The 23,259-nt window shown below is 46.3% G+C and overlaps 1 protein-coding gene across 1 annotated transcript in view; it reads left to right on the forward strand.

The window, feature by feature from the left end:
• CCT4 (chaperonin containing TCP1 subunit 4) overlaps positions 1 to 22,474 on the forward strand; it is a 41,864-nt gene extending 19,390 nt beyond the window's left edge. The window contains exons 6-9 of the mRNA XM_075698621.1: positions 10,892 to 11,027; positions 13,196 to 13,671; positions 16,676 to 16,910; positions 22,191 to 22,474. Of these exons, the coding sequence (XP_075554736.1) occupies positions 10,892 to 11,027; positions 13,196 to 13,671; positions 16,676 to 16,910; positions 22,191 to 22,322 (979 nt within the window). The 3' untranslated portion in view covers positions 22,323 to 22,474. The remainder of the gene's footprint in view (positions 1 to 10,891; positions 11,028 to 13,195; positions 13,672 to 16,675; positions 16,911 to 22,190) is intronic.
• Positions 22,475 to 23,259: the final 785 nt, after the last annotated feature.

Here is a 23,259-nt window from a genome sequence, read left to right on the forward strand (position 1 = left end):
GCTTAGGCGTCGCTTGATGCCCGCACTTGGGAAAGGTCTTTCAAAATGAAGTTCTGTGGCCAAGTCCAAAGCTTTTTGCTTCACTGTCGAAGTAGACACTGGCGAATCTGCCATCTCGAATAGGCACGGGAGCACAGCAGTAGGAAACGGCGCGCACCACGCTAGCACAACCACAAGCAAGAAAAAGACAGTCACGCAGTCATGTGAGGCGCGGCGGCGTGGCGTTAAGGGGAGGGGGTACAGAAGAGGGGGTACGAAAGAACGTAATCACATGCTACATTGTCAATTGGTGAAAAACTTTGTCACTGCCCTGACGTCGACGATGGCGAGTGGGGTCCCGTGGCGAATGAACTGTCACTTTTGGGCTTCCCTTCGACTTGCGTGTTCATGTGGCTCATGCGTGCTGGGCCAGCATTTGTTTTTTCTTTTTCGTTTTCGCGGCGATCCCCTCGCCACATTGCTGCTCCTCCGTGTGTCCGGCAAAACACACGGAGGAGCTGCCGGCCCTGTGCACAGCACAGGGTCGGCGGCTCTTACCACGTGGAAAGTGGTCCACGACACCAATGCGTTCGCTGTAGCCCATCGGCTAGGCTCACGGGCGTTCTAGCTGAGACCGAGCGCCATAGCCCTAATGTATATTTTGACGGTCACGCCGGACTTGTTCGTGATAAGCGAGCGTTCGTCTTAGGTGGGGCTGTTAAAAGTGGGCTTGACTTTACTAATGTTTAGTACGTACTTTTTCTGAGCTCCCGCCAACTGCGGTTTAACGAGGTTTCACTGTACTGAGATGTTCAGTGGCATTTCCATCGGCATAATCGAGCGAACGCGGAGGATGGACAGTTATAATGATGAGAGTGGGAGGAGGAAAGCGGAAGGAAGTGTAGTGACCGAGGAAACAGCGCTGTATCAGTGGAGGGCTGTCTGCGGCGACTGAGAGGTGGCACCAGAGTTCATTCGCCAAAGACTTCATTGGTAAGGTGCGTGATGAGCGTGTCTGCTGGTACTATAATTGAAAACAAAGCAGTGCATGACTGTAGGTTGGTCTGCGGCGGCCTCTGTGAAACGCGCCCACGCCACAAAATCAAAACGCCTAGAAGGCTGCACTCAAATTTCGGATCATGGAGTATCATAATCGTAGGCGAATTTCTGTGTTATCAATCACGAATGTTTGTGCCTGGAAATAGTTTGTAACGGGGTCGTATCAATTAGGTTCTACTGTATCTATACCTAACATTTGATAGTTCATGTGATTCACAGTTGCGCAGATTTGACATGTCAGATTGACTCTGAAACACTGGCAGTTTACCTCGTACTGTAGTGTATAGGTTTCAAACTTTCTGCCTGCTGGCAAGCCATAGTCTGGATAGGATGACTGCATTTAGCTGTTGTGCTGCAGCTGTCTGTCGCACATGTGATGAATTGTTGCCCACACGCCTTAGGACACATCTGAGTCTCCGCGGTGATCTTTCTTTGCCAACATTCTGATGTGTGGACAGATAGCTTTGTAGAATTTGTGCGGTCCTGTAATATGCAATGATGAATATACCAGATCATATGGAATGCCCACACACATCTATCCCAGTAATACATAAATTCCAGTTGTGTCCCGTGAGATTGGCATGCCGCAAAGTGCTTCTGCCTCCTCATATCTCTGAAGCAATTCAGGAAGGCCGAATGATGCATGAATGGCAAAAACATAGCGAAAGACTTGAGAAAGAAAAAGGGAAGATACACAGATAAGGTAACAATGATTCCCTACCCGCATAAAATTTCGCAAGATCTAAGAAAGGTAGGGCAACATTCAGGCATCAAAGTGCTTGTTAGGGCACCTACTAAGCTTTTGCGTTTGTGCAATTTGAGCTGCCTTAAGAGAATCAATGCGTAAGCCAGACTGTTCCATCAAGCACAAAGATGCCTGTGCTACTTGTAAAAATGTGAGTGTACAGAATTCCACTCTCTTGTGGTAGACATGGCATTGGTAAGTCCGATATAAAGATATCCTGCATGTTCCAAAGGTCACAGTTCTTATCTGCAGGGTATTAAGAACCTTCAAGCAAGATAATTTACAGGCGGTCGCGCAGCACGGTGAGTTTCGCACAGGACAGCCGTGAATCAATCTTGGCATTGCAGTACGTTTTCTACGTATCTCGGGAAATTTTTTTTTTTATATTTGCTAGAATATTGCACAGGTTCTTTGCATTGTAAGTGTAATTTGGAAATCAAAATAAAAATTGCACAAAGCATCGATCGATGACGTTTTTATGTAACTTTCTTTTTTCTACGAAATCATTGTTTAGATATTTATTAGAAATTTTGGTATTAAACATGCTTGCGAATAATACTATTAGAAAGAGAATTTTTTCCTCTTCAATTTGATACTATGAATTTTAGTATCAAGCATGCTCTGTAATAGGGAAGAAAGTATTCACTAGACTACCCAAAAACTGCTGGTTTTCCTGCGGGCATGAAAGTGTTAAGCTTCCTCTTCAATGCTAGCCATCATAGCAGTCAGCCATCCTGGCAGAATGTGTAAAAGCCTTTTATTGCGTTACTGTCCCGTTAGGATTTCTTTGCCACGCATGTGATGAATATTTGCCCAACGCCTTAGGACACTTCTGAGTCTCCACGGTGACCTTTCTTTGCAAACATTCTGATGTGTGGACAGATAGCCTTGGGACAACTAGCCTGAACCAGTTTCTAATGGACGGGTCTTTTTCTGGGAGGGGAAAAATATGTGGTCTCGCCCTGTGGATCTTCCTGAGTGCGTCCCTTTCGTGATATTTTAGGCGATGAGTAAATCGTTAGCGCGATCTGCGCTTGACCAAGACCCAGGACTGGTAGTATATTTACTGAAGGAGACGTGACAGGCAAATCTTATAGTGGAATACCTAATAAGCACAATAACTTGAGAGTTTGATGTTTCACCGCTCCGCATCTGGTCGCTAAAGGCAACATGAACTCTGACCTAAGATCAAACACAAGTCGAAACTGCACTGACGTAATGCAGATTGGAGACGATACGAACGAAACTGCTTGTATTAGGCCTAAGTTGACATCCCATTCCGTGAATCTAGTGCAGATTCCACAGGCGATGGGCAATCTGCGGTGGCTGCTACCACAATGCCTCGACACTTTTCGTTATGCTAAAGAGTACTATCCTAACCATACGAACACGGGTTCATAGCACATCCTCAGTCACAGTTATAAACAATGTAATAAAATGTGCCCTCTCCCACCTTCTTATCCTGAATTATATTCATGGTTGCGTTATCTCACTGACAGTGAGTCACTCAAATGTCTCGTACTGCAAGGAAAAACAACATACGGTCGAACTCGTTTATAACGATACCGGTTTTAGCAATATATCGGTTATAACAATGAGAAGCGCTTCTATAGATAAGGAAACAATGTGCTTCTAACCTATAAGGCGATCATTGTGAAGGTGCTTACATCAGATAGCGACGGTAGCAGGGACGGGCAGCGTTGACATGGTAGGGCAGACTGCCTCAACGTTGATCTCGCAGGAGGCCGTGTTGATTTATTCAGCCCCCCCCCCCCCCCCCTCCGAGGCTTCATTTTCGTGAAGTACTTTTTGCTGCACTATGTGGAGCGCCTGGATGCCTTGGAGAAGCATGTTAGCAAGCTTCGCGTAAAGCAAGCAAAGCTGACGAACATGGGGTTTTCTTGTGCAAGCCAGTCAGAATTACGTGGCGAGATGCTTGTGGCGATCTTGCCCCAGTGTTTCTTCTTTATTTCTCAAGCTGAGAGGCTGCCATGGCAACCTTCCCGCATCTTTTTTTAAGTCCCCTTTTGAGGGCACCAAAGTGGTTCCTCGGCAGAGTTCGCCTGTCACTTGCCGACCGTGACCCCGTTTTGCAGTTGTAACGGTGCCATTCTTTAATGCCGACAGCCGCACCTTGTTACATGCAATCAGAGTGTGCAGGAAGCTGAGTTAAACAGTTAAACGAATCAGCACAGTCGGCAGCTGGATGGAGGATGGTGGGCTGGAAGGGTGCTGGCGTACCCTCCTATATAGTTTTCTAACAACAGTTCTGCCATCCCCAGTTTTGATTTTTTTTTTTCATGGAACCCAGTTATAACAATTAATAGTTATAAAAATGGGATTTTAGTGGCATTTGAATATTGTTATAAGTGGGTTCAGCTGTAAAAGAGCTTGCCGTATGCACTGGGCTACAGGAGTCCTGCATGCATGGCACCCTTAAAGGGACACGAAAGGCTGATACTAAGTCGATGTGTACTGTTTAAATACCATTACAGAAACCTCGAAACGCTTGTTTAGTGCCAAGAAAAGACTTAGTTTACGAGAAAATTGCATCTGAAGGGTTCGAATACCTTTTTCCGAATTCAAATCTCCCGCCGCCCAACCGAGGGAGTGGCGACATTTCATACACCATCATCACCCTATGCTGCCGTTGTTGAGTAAAACGACAGACGGCAGTACCTAGCCAAGACAGCTATGGTGGTTCTAGCCACCATAACTGAGCGGTGGATTCGCCGCTGCAGCTGCTTATTGGTCAAGTGGCGTAGACCGTTCGAGCATCCCGTGATGTCACAGGGAAGTCGAGTTCTCTGCTACATGCATTTTATGCGAGTTTCGCGTGCCAGCAATACCAGCACAGCACTATGTGATAAAAGAAACTATTGAAACGCGAAAGCATGGGTGGCGCAGAGTCGAGCGAAAAAGAAACCTTTATTCTGCCCACGTCATTGTCAAGGGTAATTTCAATGAGTTCTTCTGTCTAACGATGAAATCGAACTGGACAAGTATTTTATTTCGTCTTGTAGTAGAATACAATTATGTTTTTTGCAACAAGTGTTTGAGTACTAGTGACACAATTTAACTGAGGAATGCTTTCGTCATCGGGCAAGTACATGAATGTCCCAGGGGAGTCTCTAACCATGGCCTGCATTTACCTCAATTTCTCGCGTTAATGTTGTCGCCTTAGAGATTCTCCAGCACTAATCAATCACTTTAGCTTGACTTAATATTTGCCTTTAGTGTCCCTTTAACACAAGAGCATGAAAATGGGCTGTGTTCGTTCACCTCTTTTACCCAACAGCGGTTGTGCGAACAATACATCGCCAATTCCTGTTGGTTAGGTACTAGCACATCTTTTGCCCCGATACTTTATCATTCTGCAGTGCTATTCGTGCTCGTCGGTTGACTGCTTGACGACAAATGGTGCAAGCAGTTGTACTGTAAATGGTGCACAAGCTGATGAGACAAGACAATGAGAATCACTTAATTCTCCAAATTAAACAAGGGTCAAATAAACAGGCTTGTGCTTTAAAGGCTTACATAAGTGTGATGTTACAACATATTAAAGAAACTTGGTAAATGCATCTCGTATCATTATTCTGTATTCAGAGTTGAGTACTCGTGGTTCTGTATGAATGAAAAGCCTTTGTCTGTGTTTTTCTGTCCTGTTACGGCTGTCTGCCACACACGTGATGAATTGCCCAAACGCCTTAGGACACTTGTGAGTCTCCACGGTGATCTTTCTTTGCAAACATTCTGATGTGTGGACTGATGGCCTTGAGCAGCTCTTTTTAGCCTGTCTTTAATGGAAAGGTCTCTATAAAAGCATTATGGGTGCGCGAATATCCTACTTGAGAACGAGCATCCGAAGTTGCTCTAATATTCAAAACAAATTGGATATGTATTGCCGCCATTGCAAGAGCAGGCACATTTCACTGCATTCATTTCTGTCTCAACTGCGCAGGCATGCTCTCTCGTGTTGCTTTGCATGCGCATGTCATAGTGGAAATTAGCGTGTAAGGTAAGCTCAGCCACCAAACAACCAAGCATTGCAGAAAAGCTAACCTCTCACTGGTAATGCACATTGGTTTACAAACGGTATGAGCAATTGCACAAGGAGTCCATCCCCAATAAGAATGCATCCATAGGGAATCTAGAGTCTAGGTCCAACCAGCCAATCCACCAAGGCAATGCCCATCCACTTGGCCTCTCCGTGCAAATGTCTGCTGCGTGCCCATCTGGCCTCGTAAACGATCTAACAAACGAACTGAAGGCACCGTATTTACACGATTGTAAGTCGACCCCTTTTTTAAAATTTGAAAGTCTGAAGTTGGGGGGTCGACTTACAATCGAAACCAAAACATGGCCCCGCCAAAAAAAAGCGATACCAACGGGAGCTACAACGTAGTTACAATTTTATGTTTGCTCTGTGGTGATACCCGTATCTTTTCGCTATCCCGCGTGTTTGTTTGGTTTTCGGAAGGGTTTTTCAACATTTTTGAGAGTCTTACAGTGCATGCAATACTCATGGGGGGTGTCGATAGTTGATGGAAGCGCCGCTGCTCCCATTTGCGGCGGCACCCTTAGAAAGGCAGCGCTTGCGGGGAGTATCGGTAGTTCATGGAAGAGTAGACACCGTTCGCGGATTTCTCTTTCTCTGTTTAAAGGCACTGGTTTGACCAACTTTTTGACGCGCTCCAGTTGACTGCCGGCTACGTGCTACTTCTATGCTTCCCCAGTCGTCATGAGTGCTGCAGGCCCACTAATCTTTCGGCACTCGTTCACAGCAGCGTTCAAGAGGGCTGCCATCCTTTACGCCGAAGAAACAAATCACTGCGCTGCGGGCCGCAATTTCGATGTTTCTAAACGGGTGGTGCGAGAGTGGCGACTGCAGCGAAGCGAAATTTTCACCCTGTGGCGGCAAGTGAGAAATTTCCCACGTGCCGAAGTCTGGACGCTTTCCGGAGCTGTAGGCTAAGCTTGCGGCAGCGTCGCTGAAATATGTGATCGGTCCCTGCCAGTGTGACGTGGTCATGAAACAGCCCGGACCTTCGCCTTAATTTTAAGGTTCTGCTCCGCCGTGAGTACGAGTGGCTGGCGGCAGAAGACTGTGAAATTACGCCAACCGGACCTGTCAAAAGAGCCTCCCTGACGGCTGCGTGTGGTTGGGTGCATTTGGCGTGGGCTGCTGTTCTGCAAGATGTCCTGGTCCGGTCGTTTGCCAAATTTGAAATTTCGCTGGACCATGACGCGCTGTGGAACCGCAGCAACGATGACGATGGCAGCACTAGTGAAGACGAGTAGTCCAGTGACCATGTCAGCTACTAATAAATTTTCTTTATCGAATGCGCCCTCGGGTATTTTTTTTTTTTTTTTTTTTTTGGTCAAGCGATATGGGGGGGTCGACTTACATTCGAGTCGACCTACAGTCGTGTAAATACGGTACGTGCTTTGCAGCATTAACTGCAGCTGCTGCATATGCCGAGCCAAGTTAGGGCTTTGTTTTCAGGACTTGCATTCCTCGTGGTCTCTCAGCTTGCAGACATTTCTTGAGCATGCCAGCAGAGTGCCAAACACTTTCATTTCTTGCAACAATCGTTACACACTGGGGTGTTGCAACAAAGTCCACACTGGGGTGTTGCATTGACGTCAGATTAAGAGGGGCAGATAATGTTGGCCGTGAGTGTTATAGGGAAGTAATAATTCGATCAAATTATTACGGCTCCCTCTTGAGCTTTGTTGTAGCAAGGTTTTAATGGGGCTAAGCTGAGAAGAGTTGCGTTCACATTTTTGTGACCCAAAGCCACTAGTGTATGAAATGCAAAATTTATTTTTGGGGGGGGAGGGGGGACAAAGAAGTGTTGTTGCTGCTTGCAATGATGTCAGTGTGAAAAGCTTAATAGATTTTCTTTCAACCCCCGTTTCAGTGTAGTAATGTCTACCTGACATGCTGCCATGCATATTACACTTGCTCAGATGTTGCATGTGACGTTGACTTTGCAACAATGGCAATTGAGGTCGAGTGGCAGCAATAAGTTTTAAAGTGGCACTAAAGAAGACGCGCTGAATCAGTTTATATTAATAAAGTGTTCTTGTTGAACTTTATTCTTGTTTGTTTCGCATTGATGCATTCATTATTAGAAGAGAAAATGAAGGTCAGAGTTCCAATTTTAGAATTTTGCCGTGAAACCCCAGGGCCGGTACATCGTCGTGTCTCAGTAAGCTTTTTTGACATTTCTTTAGCCTTTGCCTCTTTTAGAAAACAGGGAAGTCTGTCTGAGCGCATAAGAAATTAACTATGCTCAAGCCGGCGCAGTGCAAGACCTTGCGGCATGTTATTGCAGGAACTTCAAGATGGTGCCTTATATTGCAACCATTTTTTCTTTCCCCTTACCAAGCTGGTCTTCTTGTGGTAAGACAGGCTGTTTTAGTATTGTCAAAGGCCAGCTTACGAATGCAGCTCAAATAATTTTTTTCTTTATTGTTGCATTAAAGTTTCTACCTGTGGAGGTGTCCTGGCAATCATGCAGGATAAGATGTTTAGCTGTGTTTTGCTGTCCTGTTGCTGCTGTCTGCCACACACATGATGAATTGCCCACACGCCTTAGGACACTTCTGAGTCTCCACGGTGATCTTTCTTTGCAAACATTCTGATGTGTGGACAGATGGGTTTTGGAGAGCTATTCTTAGCCAGTGGTTTATGGGAGGGTCTGTACATGGAAAAAATTTGTTCCCATGACACCTGGCAGGACAACAATTGATAGTAAGTGTTCTGACATTGCGTGTGCCTGGAAAAGGCATTGGTCACTAAGAAAAATAATTTCAACGGCACAATTTCTCAGTCTCAGGCCTGCCTTGTGGGAGAGAGAGAACTTTATTTTTGTAGGCTCCGTTTAGGGCAGTGGGGCTGAGGGCTGTCGCCTTATGCCTGCTGTGTCAACTACTCAAACTCAAACAGTGCACCCTGCCATGGAATGTGGACTTTGCTTCACATGACGTTTTGCCCACGAAAGCACTTGTCACGTATTGGCCTGTGGAGAGTTTTCATCATGTTCACCTGCCATGGCACGATTGTACCAAGCAGTGCTAAATTGGGCATGCATTCACAAGCTAGATGCAAGCAGATGAAGAGTCAAGTTGACTTCTAGCAACAAGCAATGTCTGAAGGTACCGTATTGCTATATCTCAGGGAGCCTTGCTGATGTGCCACAGGAGTGGAAGATGAACATATCTGAATTCAAATAGACAGTTCACCGTTTGCATGTTGCAACCCCCCCCCCCCCCTTATTTTTTATTGCGAGGGTAATCTCATTTGCCAAATAACTAAAGCTGAGACTCTCAGCAGATGATCCTAGCTTTTTCCATTGTGGGATACAGTCAAACCCTCTTATACCGACCCTAAATATAATGATCTGTCGGTTATAACAACTACATTTCATTGCATTTACGGTTATTTGACCTTGCCTATTGAAACTCCTTACACACAGTATGGACTTTTTTTTTCAAAAGTGCCGTGCGGTTACTGACGATGCTTCAAACCTGTCACGGTAAAGAAAGGGTATGCGACGTACTGAAGTACGCAAGCGCGACCAAACTGAGCGCACGGCAGCGCGCACCCCGCCCCAGTCCAACTGGAAACGATGATACGGCTTTCGAGATGAGCGAGCGAACCAATGCGTGTGGGTTCAGTAAGCTTCGATTTCGAAAGTGCGCAACCACTCCCACGGAAGCCACGGAGAAGGTTGCACACTTTCGAGGCACGCATCCAGCTAGGAGGCATACAGCATAAACAGCATGGCGCGGGCCATGCACTGGTGCGATATTGGTTGCCGTGGTGGCGTCACTGTCGTTTCTGTGCAGTTGTCAGTGCAGCATCATGTGCGTTACAATGGTTGCTCGAGCATTCCTGTTGACGCTGCTAGAGTCAGCGAGAACGCTGCACCGCGTGCTGCAGCCACGTAATACTGCAGGGCGTCAGCGGTTACTACGCCCTTATCAGATCACGGTTTGGCGGTGCTTCGTTTACGCGTTGCCGATTGCCAATAATGGTTCGCAGTGACGTTTTTCATTTCGAACATGGCATTTGTTTCGCTCCAAGCGGGATAGATAACGTAATTTTATGGTTCGTGTGTGGCCGACGTGCAGTCGTAATGCCGGAATCTTGATGTCCCATACCTTCGTGGAGGGGCGGCATGCCATAGTAGTTACCGGAGTTTATGCTTCTGGCACACTGGAACGCTTCACTCTCGCGCAGAATATAGTCGTGCCCCGCTGGTAGTAAAATATATCACAAGCTGTCGAATAAAAGATGGTGCCTGTGCTAGCACTTTCAAAATGACAGGTGATGGGAAATGGGCGCCATTTTGAAAGAGCCATACGACGCCACATTTCGTTCTTTACACGCACATTTGTAGTGGAAATTTGCGGTGGGTATGGGAACGAAAATGTCCCTGAAAATTGGGTTTTCAGGGCAAAGTGCTGCCAAAGTGTAACTGCTGACACCAGGTTCGGTGCGGTTAATTCTTGAGCATCCTTAAGGGTGAATCCATACATAACAATCCACTGATGTAACAACCACTTTTTGCGCAACTATTGAGTTCATTATAAATGGGTTCAGATGTAGCAAGTTTGACTTGTTGCACCAAAAAGCACTGACAACAGGCAAGACGTACGTGCTGTCAGCTGCTGGCATTTCAAGCACATTACTTTATTCAGTTCTTGCTTTTGCCGAACTTTGTTATTTAGCATTTTCAAGAGTGTCCAGTATGAACTAACATAAAAATATTAGCAGCACGCACTGCTGGTGGTTGTATGGTGAGCAAGTGGTGCTGCCCGCGACATGGTGCATAACAGTGAAATGAAACAAGCGAAGGACAGCTTGTGTGCCCCCCTCCCCCTTTTTTTTTCTTTTTTTTCCTACTGTGGATGGCACGTAAATGTTTTTATTATGCCATGCCTTTTTTCCTGAAACCTTGAAGATGTTTGGCTCACAGCCTTTGGTCCAGTTTGCAGCTACGATGGAAAGCCTTCCAGAGCCAGCGAATGTGGGCATTAAACGTCGCATCAATACATGCTGTAAAACCTGCTTGGTCTTGTGTTGCTGTTTTCCAGTGGCACGGTGGAGGACATGGAGCTGGTTGATGGTCTGGTCTTCACTCAGAAGTTGGCTGGCAGTGGGGGCCCTCACCGTGTGGAGAAGGCCAAGATTGGCCTCATCCAGTTCTGCATCTCTCCCCCGAAAACTGATGTGAGTTCACCGGGTGGCTTTACAACGCCCTAACACCACTCCACATGAAGGAAAATTAGAACTTGCTCGCCTTTGTGTCTGGCTGCGGAGAGTATCGTATTTATTGAATCTAACGCACACTTCTTTTCGGATAAAACGGGGCCACACGCGCGTTATAATCGAGTGACCCTAAATCTGCGTTGCTACATCGCCATTGGCATTTCAAGATGGCCGCCTCGTACACGCTTCGAGCCTAGCTGCCGTAGCCTCCTCCATGTGCTGTAGTACATTTGCTTGGGTTAGTACGCCGTCAGTCTTCCCGTTTTCTGCATTTGCTCTGTCAGCATGGAAGCACTGACTGCAAAGACACGCAGTGCTGCAATTAAAAGGAAATGATCACGTGTGAGGAGACGGACTGAAATGGGGCCGCATCATGGGCATTCGGAGTTTCCGAAACTTGTGTGCAGGACTGGTGCAAACAGAAGAGCCATTCTACTCCGTTAGCTGCTGCGTGTGGCGCGGCCACGCCATCCCTATTTTGAGCGATCTGCTACCGAGACGAGAGTGTAGGTATCTAGGCGCACCGCGCTGCATTTTCGTCGCGTTAAAGCGAGAGGCTGCACAAAGCTCAATTCGCTCGCTCCTGCCACCACTGATAAGGTGTTTCCGCGGTCATTGCACAAGAAGTGTTCATATTTGCTTGGGCGCGCGTGGCGCCATACTTGTTAATTTAGTTAGTAAGGGAATGTTTAAAAGTTTTTACGCTCAATAAAACTGCAATATTTACTTTTCATATAGCTGTACACTAATTTGCTATTGCGATCAATGATTTTGCTTTCGGGCAAAACTGACTTCTATTCATTGCACCTTTAGTGTGTTGGGAGTAAATCATTGTTTTTCTTAATGAGAGAAAGTTGCATTTCTGTAAAGCAGGGTTTTGCACGTTTTCTCACTTTTCTCAAAACATGTTTTTGGGTCACTTCACTTGACTGTCGAAGTGATATCTCATGATCTAGAACAGCTAGAGCACTAATTCTTTCTTTAGCACAAAGCCTAATCTACATATTACAAAGTGCTGAGAGCAGAATTTCAAATTTGTGCGTATGTATATTTCCATTTTATGAATTTTCTTTCGGTGTGGTAGTCTTAGGTCAAGGAAAGAATTTTGATCTCCTGCAGAATGGCTAATTAAAATTTCATTTGAAAACTTTTTGCAGCATTGCAGTTATTGCAAATTATCGTATCTAGCTATGCAATAATATTCACTTTCTGCTGAGCAGTTTTTTTTTCCATTGTCTCCGGAAGCAATAGAGTGGCAGCACTGTCAATCTCCTGAACTAATGAACCTACAAGGAGAATTATTGCATATTTGAAATCAGCTCGAAAAACTAAGTAAGCTTGTGTATTTTCTTCAGATTTGGCCGTAAGATGCAGGAAATAATCTCCACAACCCACGTCCCCCCTTAACGTTCCGGCAACTAAATCGAAGTCAAAGCTTGGGTCGTTTATCTGCGTCCACGAAAGTTTCCGTTTGTCTTGGCATTCCTTTGTGGCAAAAGCGAAATTTCGTTATATTCAAACCGCATACAAATGCACTTGTTATACCGAGGTTCTAAATACATGGTGTTCTTCTTCGTATTGAGAATTTCATTTTATTGAAGTCTGTTGTATCGAGGTATCACTGTACCACGATCAGTACTCACTTGCATATCACGAGCTGCCAATATGAGCTGAAAATATTGCTCATGTGCTGCAGCAACTGTCATTGCAAAACTGATTTTGCTGTGTCAGTGAGTGCAGGAAAAGTTTGCAGAAACAGTCTGGCCTTGTTTACCGCTACCTCCAACATCAGGACGCAGTCATGCATAGCCCACACCTGCGAAAATTTCAATTTCAAAAGTTACAGTTGTATAGATTGCATACTAGTGTGTGTGTGTGTGTGTGTGTGTGTGTGTGTGTGTGTGTGTGTGTGTGTGTGTGTGTGTGTGTGTGTGTAGTCAGCAAATATGGCATTAGAAGAGTGAACCATAGTTGAGAGTTAGCGTCTTCTGTGGTAGCTTAATGGCTTCGCCGTTGCACTGCTCAGAAGTGCAACGCCATAGTTTGTGACCACCAGAATCAGGGTCGCATTTTCGTCTAAGGGACGGCACTTCATGCCCTCTGGTGCCACTTGCGACTTTGCATTGCAGATGGACCACCAGGTGATAGTGAGCGACTATGCAGCCATGGACCGGGTGCTGCGGGAGGAGCGCACCTATATCCTCAACATCATCAAGCAGATCAAGAAGGCCGGCTGCAATGTCCTCCTGGTGCAGAAGTCCATCCTCCGCGATGCCCTGAGCGACCTGGCGCTACACTTCCTCGCAAAGACAAAGATCCTCGTTGTCAAGGACATTGAGCGGGAGGACATCGAGTTCGTGTGCCGCAGCCTGGGCTGCCGCCCCATCGCCTCGCTTGACCACTTTACCGCAGAGGCGCTGGGCTCGGCCGAGCTCGTCGAGGAGGTGACCACGGGCAGCGCCAAATTTGTGCGCGTGACGGGCGTGGCCAACCCGGGTCGCACCGTCAGCATCCTGGTGCGCGGTTCCAACAAGCTGGTGCTCGAGGAGGCAGAGCGGTCGCTGCATGACGCCCTCTGCGTGGTGCGCTGCCTCGTGAAGCGCAGGTAAGTTGTCCGGTGCTCTCCTGACCTACAGGCAGGATATTGCGTTCATGCGGGGGGCAACTGTGTAGAGTGGATGGCCTAATTGGTAGCGAGGTAGGTCGAGAAGTACGAAGGAACAGAGAATGTGCAACTCTGTGTGCACCCAGTTGCAGAAAAGTAAAATTAAGCCAGCAATGGCTGGCTCACCTTTACTTACTTTTTTTTTTACAGTTAAGTGTACTTCGTCTATTTTATTGCTGCGGTAGCAGTTCATTGTCTTTAATGCTAATTGCGTGTTCTCTGTACATTTTTTGCTAGTCTGTTGTGCCAAAACTAATAGACTTATTTTTGTCACTCACTGGTGATGCAGTCATCAGTGGACACCCACAGTTCAGCGTTTAGATATGCCCAAGGATTGAAGCAGTTTCAGAACAAAGTTGTTGGCCAGACTGCGTGTCATCCACTGTACGCAGGGGGAACTACTTCATGTTAGTCCGAGTTGTCTTGCGCTGTGTTTGTGACAAACTGACTGCAGAGGTGCCTGAAAAGTTTAGCACGTTGGAAGGATACAATTTAATAGAGCTTGCCTCCAGCAGAGTTACACTGTAATTATAGTCTCGCTGGTGCATGTCGCCACCATTTTGCCACGCAAGTGATGAAACCATTCCACTAATGCCTTAGGACACCTCTGAGGGCTTCGATGAATTGCATTGTCAAGGTTCTGATGTGTGGCGAGGGTGCGAGGCACTTTTGAGCAGAGGGCTTTTTGCAGACATACCATATTTACTCGAATCAGAAAAATAGTTGGATTTTTATAATCGGAAGGATAAACTAAACAAGCATGCCAACTTTTAAGTTTTGTTCAAAAATAGGTAAGGATAGCTCTAATCGCCGCGGAGGCTACCCTGTAGACCGAACGTCTTTATTTTTAAAGATATCCGGATGAAACTTGCAGGGTACGTTCACACCACCGAACTATGAGGAACTGCAAGGTTTCATGATGTGTTTATTAGTTCCAGAGTTATTGAAGTCTAACTAGGTGGTTCATGCATATGCCTGAGGAAGAGCCTGGAGAAATGCCAGGACATTGTAGGAAGCTGAAATTCACTGTGATGATCCCTTGATCGATATCCTGGGGGCTGCAAAGCCCCTTTCTTTAATTTCCTCTCCAAGAAATTTTAACAGAACTTTAAATTTGATGTAGCCCGTAATGACCACATTCATCAAATATTAATTGCATATTATAATTTAATTGCACCAGCTTTCAAAAAAAGAAGCTTGTTACCCTCTGGCAAAGTCATTCAGGAACAAAAAAAAAGAACAAACGGCACACAAATCTGAAGAGTGGTTCTTGAGATATTGCCCTCCCCAGCACCGCTACTAGTGAAAGAATCCATTTCGAGAAAACGGGCCTTAATGTTGAACACTTGTTTTTTACTAAAAAGCTCCTACGGAGCTTCTAATTAGCTCTTTCGGCTCCAGGCACGCTCAACGTGTCGGGATTTTCGACTGATGACAGCCGACAGCACAGTTCCACTGCTGAAAGCGTATATGCAGTCGGCACTCGCTGCGGAAGATAGGAAGTTCGATGCTCGTACAAGTCGCATATCGCGCTTCCGCGCCCCGAACATCTGCACCGTCTTGGGCTTCGTTGCCAGCATCACGGGCAGCAAAGAACTAGTGAAAAAAAAAAAAAAGCTGAGAAAATAATTTTAAAATATTGCAAGGCAATGAGCAGCTCGCAAGCAGGTAGGCTCTGCTGAGGCGGACGGAGCAAGGGGCAACAATGACGCGAGTGCGGCGGGCACGGCATCGAAGGGAGCAGCAGCTAGTGGCAGGCACGCTTTAGCCCACGGTATTTGAACTGGCTGCTCCGGCCAATCAGTGCTCCGCATCACATCGCAGGAAACCGCCAATAGCGCCACAACCACGCTGACGATGCCATTTTGCAAGGTGGCATACCCGAGACAAAGAATTCATGGTCAAAATGACACCGAGATGGCACCGGCAAGCCGCACGAGCCGGGAATGGCGCACTCGAACTTTGGCTTCATTTCAGCATTTGCGTGTGTTTTGTGGGCCGCGGTGGCCTCAACAGTAGTGTTTTTTTGTTACTTTGCGCTTGAATTAGGCGCTGATAATTACAGAACGGGTTGTTTATGAGACATACAACCCGAAAATATTGTTTTTCACAAATCTAGTTTTTCTCGATTTTTCGGTTTTCGAGGGCCGCGTCCTCCCTTAAGATGGCGCCTGTGCAGCCGTGCCATACCCAGCAGCCGCTGAAGTAGAAGCCCTTCCCTCCAGTGCCTTGCGCATGTGAGATAGAGCTGCCATTGTTGGCTCACCTTCACAAGCTTTTACTTGCACATACATCATGCGGCAATGATGTTATCGACACTGGGCGTTCTGCAGAATGATGGCGATGGCAGAAATGCACTGGAGTGTCCCTATAATTGCTACCACAATAAAAATAGATTGGGATAGTTTTACGTTATACCACCAGTTATTGCAGCTCTCTGGGTCTGTGGTGACATACAGTGACCCCGAAATTGTGTTACTGCGTCAATTAGACCGCATAATTTGAGATTACTTTCAGCTGTAATCATGAGCGTCGGTGCAGTTCGGTCGTCGTGCCACCGATGTTTTCGGCTTTGCAGGAAAGCATGCACCATGCTGCTGCTAGACCTACTCTTCCATTTTCTAGTATGCTACAGCTACAAAGCACACTTTGTGTCGGCTTATTCTGTGTTTCATTGTGGTTTCGAAGTGCGCACCGCCATATTCCATTATTTCGCCAAAATTCAGATTGGCCCGCTGTGAATTGCTTCAAAATGTTATTTCATCTGCTCAAAATATTTCCAACGTGAAATTTAGTTTGCTCCAAACATGCTGCAAAATGACTTCGGGCAGTCCCGCCCCTGGGAGCTGGAAACGCGTTACAGCCGCCACGTTTTAGACACCATCCATTTTCAAACTGCGTAGTAGTCGGAGCTCATGTGGCGCCATCTGTTTCACTTGTGCAGGGCCCTGATAGCGGGCGGTGGAGCACCTGAGATGGAAATGTCACTGCGGCTCGGCGAGCGGGCGCGCACCCTGCGGGGCCTGGAGGCCCACTGCGTGCGGGCCTTTGCCGAGGCCCTGGAGGTGGTGCCCTACACGCTGGCCGAGAATGCCGGCCTGCACCCGATCGCCACCGTCACAGAGCTCCGCAACAGGCACGCACAGGGAGAACGTGATGCTGGCATCAACGTGCGCAAGGTATGTCTCGAGAAAAGTTCTTTCGGGTTGCTGTGTTTGTACTGTCTTCACACAGGCTAGTGTGGAGGTGTAATGGACCATTGTCTCATTAAAGTTTCACTGTGCAGCTGCTCCTGCAAAGTATGCTGCTTATAGCCTTTAGCCAGTTGAATGGGAAATACCAAGTGTTGCTTAAGGGGAGACATGGGTTGCAAAACCAGTTTTGGTAATTTTAGTGTGAACTGGATGATATTTAACAGTATTGTTCAGTGTGTTCTGCTGATTGCAAATACAGTCGCCGACCGTTTATTCGGACCTCACGGGGACTGCGAAAATGTCCGAATAAACAGGTGCCCGAAAAAGCAGATTAAGAAAAAAAATGAAATCCTTTATTTCCACGCGCTTATTCGGGCTCGGCAGTAGGCTTGAAGAAATCTTGAATGCGCCGTTGCACGCTGTTCCGTTTACGCGCAGTCAGATAAGCCTGAATCTTGGAGAGGGTCGTACGGTCACTATAGGTGGCTGAAACCACAGTCAATGTTTGTGCACGCTCCGCATGCGACGACAGCGTAGCACATTGTGCGTCATCTTCCGACTCGGAGTCATCGTCCGGCGGTGCAGCAGAAACCTGACGAATGATCTCGCCGTTGTCTAGTTCTGCGCATGTCAGTACTGCAGTGTCAGCACCTGTGAAACTGTCAAATGAGACGGTGTCCGGAATCGCAATGCAACCACTGCGCAGGTCTCGGCAGAACATTTTCCGCGTCAGTAGGGAGCACATCGGAAGGCAACAAATCTTTGGCCTCCCGGCACCCGCTTGCCGGCATTCCCCAGCGAAGTCTGCGCGGGCACTGTCGGCGCCATTAGACACTTGACGCGATGTTTCCGTACGCCACGTTGGATCACCGAAACCTCGACACAGCACACAAAGCAAACACCACCGTGCCGACACCAGTCGCACAAACGAAAAACGGAGCCTGCTCGCAGCGTCGTGCGCGAAGAAACAAATCAGCTGCTGGATTGTCTTGACATGGCTTACCAAGCTGAAACGAACTGCTGTAGAGCCACTCTATCGAACCAGGCAGAAACGATGATGATGAGCGAGGATTTCCAGCAGCGCCACTTCGGGGAGCAGCAAGGAGGCTCTGTTCAAAACAAAAATGGCGTTCAGCAAGTCGAACTATGCGCCGGTCATAGTCGGTCCATGGTGCTCTCGATCGAGTTGGCTCAAGGAGTGTCCGAAAAATCAGACGAGAGGTTGCAACGTGTCTGAACTTTCAGCAGTTGTTATACATTATGGTCTATGGCGGGGTATGGCGGTGCCGTGAAGGTGACCGAATAATCGGGCATGTCCGAATTTTTGGAGTCCAGTTTTTGGAGTCTGGAAAATTGGTCGGCGACTGTACCTAATTAGATTTTGTATATCTTCATCAGAACAAATCATGCAAAGTTTTTAATACAGAAATTCAATCAATTTCTTACAGCACTTTTCAAAAACTTAACTTTGTCAAAAGCAAAAACGAAGTATACGGCCAGAACGCCTGAGAGCAGCTCTAGCCGGTGATGCTATTTTTATTGTTTTCAGTGCACTTATAATGCAAAAAAGACAGATGTAAACATAATTTCAATATTCTAATTTTCGTTTGTATTTAGTGGCAATTAAAATTTAGCTGGCAACTTTAGAAATAAAATAAATAGCATCACCGGCTAGATCCATTCGACACAAATATATTGATATCAAACATTTTGCTGGTACTTAGAAAGAACATATGAAGATCCCCGTAAGGCAGTGTGCGGTATCAAAAAAAAAAAAAAAAATGAAGCTGAGAAAAACGACTTTGAGCTTTCAGTTCACTGTAACTTTGAATGGTCTAACAATATGGCAATGTAAATCGCATCACCATGTAGCCCTGTCTTTCAGCAACAAGTTCATTACATATATATGGCCATTGTGCAAAAAATATCACTGAGATATTTGTTGCAACATCAGGCATAGTCATTGAAAGCAGTGCCAGAAAGCTAGCACCACGAGCTTCACGTTCCTATTTTAGTTCCTTATTGAACAGAAGGCACACAAATGGCATCCCTATGCAAATAAAGTTGCATAGAGTTCATGGCCACAATAAAATGTCCTTTTCACAAAGTTTATGGCTACAACAAAAAACGTGTCAAATCCCACTGGTGGTCGCCACATTTCAATGGGGCCGTAATGCAAGAAAGTTCATGTGCGTCTGTTGTAGCGCTTCCCAAGTGGTCAAAATTGATCCAGAATCATATCATGGTTTTGGAACGTAAAATCCCAGAATTCAAATTAAAAAAAAAAATTATGTCTCTTGCACACTCTCACAATTGTGCATTCAGCACAATTGACACCTATACCTATAAAAGCCCAGGTCTGCAGGCAGAGTCTGTTGCTGGCTTGTGCCTCTTTGCAAGCTTGTTTGTCAAAGCATTTCTGTTTGTGTGGTCCTTGTTGGACATGTGAAGCCTCCAACGATCCTTTTCATCCTCCGACAATCATTTTGCGCATGTCACACATGGAGCACTCCAGCACAAGCTTGGCGAAGGACCCCTCTTTGGCGGGGTCCTTTGAAAGCATCAGCATTTTCTTGCTGCACACGAGACACGGCATAAGTCCAAAAAAGTCTTGTACCACGGATAAATCCACGATCACAAGTTCCGTTCCGCTGCTGCTGACGTCCTCTTTCGTGTCAACACCCAGCAGCTCAAACTTTCGCTCCGTTGCAGACTGCGACGCCAGGCGCGTTTTCGCCTTATCGGCGATCGCTGCGCGCTTGCTTCTTTCTTCGGTCGTAAAGAAAACGGTACCTACACGGTCTGCGCCAACACGCGAGGCGTGGGTGGACGAAGTGTAGATGCTAGACATACCGGGTTGCAGCTCGGAACTCGATCCGGCAGCATCTTCAGGCAGACCAGCAGCCGGCAACTCCGGGTGCATGACAGGCTTATCCGTCTTCTGTCGCACATTCCACGGGCGCCTTCGCGCCTTGCCGAATGCTTGACGCGTAGTAGTCTTCAGACGACTATCTCCTCCAGCAATTCGGGCAGCGAAAAAGACACTTTATCGAATGTTATCCAGAAGCGAGCGGCTGAACAGCGGCGCGATAAAACCACAGAGACAAACACGCAGCGCGCACAAGAGCGACCAGCCTGTCGGGCAAGCGGGAATCGGCACTCAAACAGCGCCAGACCAATAGGAACGAGGCACGCGGGGAGCGTGCGTGCTTTGGCCAGTCAGCGGCATGGGTGCATCCTTCAGAAATGACGCGATAGCGTCGGTTCCTCCTCACCTACGCCATTTTGAACCGGCGCAAAATACGCACAAAGAAAGCAGCTTCTTCCAAACAAGCTCAATATGGCATCCGCCAGCCAATGCGTTCGCAAATGACGATGGCGCGATTTTCAAACATTTTTGGCAATTTTTTGCTAATTCCGCGGCCACCCTGGCCCGTATAAGTGTTTTTTTATTATTTTCCGATTAAATTTAGGTTCTAGATTTCGCGGAGGGATTGTTGAATGTATAAACGTAGCGAAAACGCACTTTTCCGAAAATCGACTTGTGATTTTTTTTTTTTTTTTGTTTTCATTTTAAGACCCGCGTCTTCCCTTAAATGCTATTGCAGCTATACCACAGGCTCGGTTTGAGCTGACATTTCACGTAAGGTGGGTTGTAGAAAATTTTTTTGTTAATTGTGTTAGGAGAAAATGTGAGGTAGTACACTCGATCCACATTCTAATTAAATAATAGGTATAACGAATTATATGAATATCCCTTGAAATGCCCATAGTTTTGTTTTTTAAAGGCCACCTCACTAGGTCGCATAGCAAATTGAGATTATATGCTGGAAGTTGTTACATGTCCTCTAGGAAGTGTTCTGCCGCAAGAATTTTTCAAATTAATTCATTAATAGCGGAGATAGAAATACTTCAGTGCCGCGAACCCATGATATCGGGAGGCGAACGCCACTACCAAGACGCACTCTCTCTACTTGACCCACCTAGCGTCTGCAAGCGAAATTCCTTCCCTGTGTTCTCCCACACCGAAGCTCGAGGATCGCTTGATACATACGTCACGGGCCCCGTCTTCATTTTTTTTTCCCTCGCTTTTTTGCTGGGCAACGCACTTCTGCTGACTGTGTCACATGCAAGCTGTTGTGATTGTCACATTTTGCGCAGCGCATGCTTTTGCACACTGTGCGCGAGAACATCTGACTAGCGGTATAAGTCAGTGCTAACACGAATGCCAAGGCAGACACAAGCGGATCACAGAGCATGATCGTGCGCTATAGCGCTCTAGAAAATGAAAGTTTCGTTGTCTGCGTGTGCGACTGCACAACATGGGAACAAGCAGACGAAACGGAAGTACGTCTTTCTTGCTGTAGTGCGAAGTAAAGCAAAAACGTGGAGACATTCGGTTTGTCTAGCTTTTATTTCTCTAAACTTTAGTTCATCTACTGAAGACACAGATTACACAAATAGATGTTGCCTTGAATAATTCTCGAGGTCACATGCCAATGTGAGCAATGTCACAGCACTGCAATGTGCGTAGGCACGCTTGTGCAATGAGGTTCAAGTGTAGTTAAATGCAAAGTAGTTTAAAATGCCAATTTTCATATTACAAATGTGAAATGATTAGGTTATAGAAGGTAAATATACAAGGAAGTCACTATGATCATAAACCTTTACAAGAAAGTCAAATGCACTGTGTATAGTTCAGATCCTGGTTAGACTGCCGTAGTGGCAATACTGCGGCTCCTCGTGCAAAATGTAATTTGTTTCAGTGGTAGTTCTTTATTGTTTTCTGTCATTAACATGGCTGGTACTTTGCACCAGCAGCAAGCGGCTATAAAATGTAGTCGCATGGCAGCATTTACAATCATTGGAAGTTGTGAGGCTGGGTTCAAGAATGCATAGCAAGCTACAACATGTTTAAGGCCGTGGTATAAAGTTTCGATCGCTGCCGTACTTTTCTGCTGCAACGTTGGCACCAGATATCTTTCTAGTAATTAAGAGAAGACCTTGCACAAACGCCTCGTTGCTACGTTGGCATTTGTCAAGGGCAGCCGCAATGCCAGCCAAGCACATGTATGTGATGACTTTTGCCATTTCGCCTTAGGACCCCTATGAGTCTCCACGGTGATCTGTGATGCAAGCTTTCTGATGTGTGTGCGCTGGCTGCATAGCGTACTGCCCTAGCCTCAAATTTGGTGCCATATAAACGAGGTCGCAGTTGGAACCTGCATTGCAGACTGCTGTGTTCACAAATTTACTAATATGCAGGGCTCTGTGACCAACATCCTGGAGGAGAATGTGGTGCAGCCCCTACTGGTATCTGTGAGCGCCATCACTCTGGCGGCCGAGACCGTGCGCAGCATCCTCAAGATAGACGACATTGTCCAGACCGTGCGCTGACTTGCGAAAACACCATCAACACATCGGCCAGGCAGCAGCTGGGCTCTGCCTCTTCGTCTTTCACCCGAAGCCAAAAAGAAAGCAAGACATTTTGTGGCGAGCCCATCAACAAGGGCCGGGCTTCGCTAAATAAAAGTGCTTTCTGAACTATTTTCCTGCGTGTTTTGTGTGCCTATGAAGCCACTCGTTTATTGCCCTCTGTGTGGCACACAGACATTAGTTAACTACTAATTAAATTTCGGACTGTAGAATGCGTGGAAAAATTTGCTAAGTACGACTTACACAAAACCTACAGACATGATAGCGTCGGATTGTAATTTTAATACACGAGAAAACGTGGTTCTGCTACAGGAAAACTCAAACACACACCCATTTTCCGGCTGCAGTTTGAGGTCTGTCTAAAAGCAGGAGTGGTGTGGCCTGCTCGGTTCCTTGAAACACCATAAAAAAAAAATAAAAAAAAACGAAGCTCGCCTTCATGCATAGCGCCTGCCACCAGCGTTTCCAGGAAAACCTTACAGTTGCATAAGCTGCATTTGCGAGGAAGCATCAAAACAGTTGGGTATCTTTGACTGATTTTGCATTCCACTCAAAGGTAAAGCTTAAGCGTCCTTCCATATGTAAATGTGTGTATACCTTTCGTCATGATGACCACTGATTAAGACAATATCGTACTTATTGGAATCTAGGCCGATAGTTTTTTTCTCAAATGATCACAAAACTTTAGGGTGGACTCATTCGAGGATTTTAAAATACTTGCAAGTTTGTAACTGAAAATGATAAATATAGTGCATAGGTAGCACAAGCTAGAAAAATCAGTATCGCAGCCACTACTATCTGGGCCAGTAGCCAACTAATGCGCAGAAAAATCTATTAAATCCAATTTTGATGTGCTGGTTGTTGCGGACGGTCGTCGCTTTTCCTTCTCTCTGTTGGT

Source organism: Dermacentor variabilis, chromosome 7 (genome assembly GCF_050947875.1).
Source record: "Dermacentor variabilis isolate Ectoservices chromosome 7, ASM5094787v1, whole genome shotgun sequence".
Lineage (NCBI taxonomy): Eukaryota > Metazoa > Arthropoda > Arachnida > Ixodida > Ixodidae > Dermacentor > Dermacentor variabilis.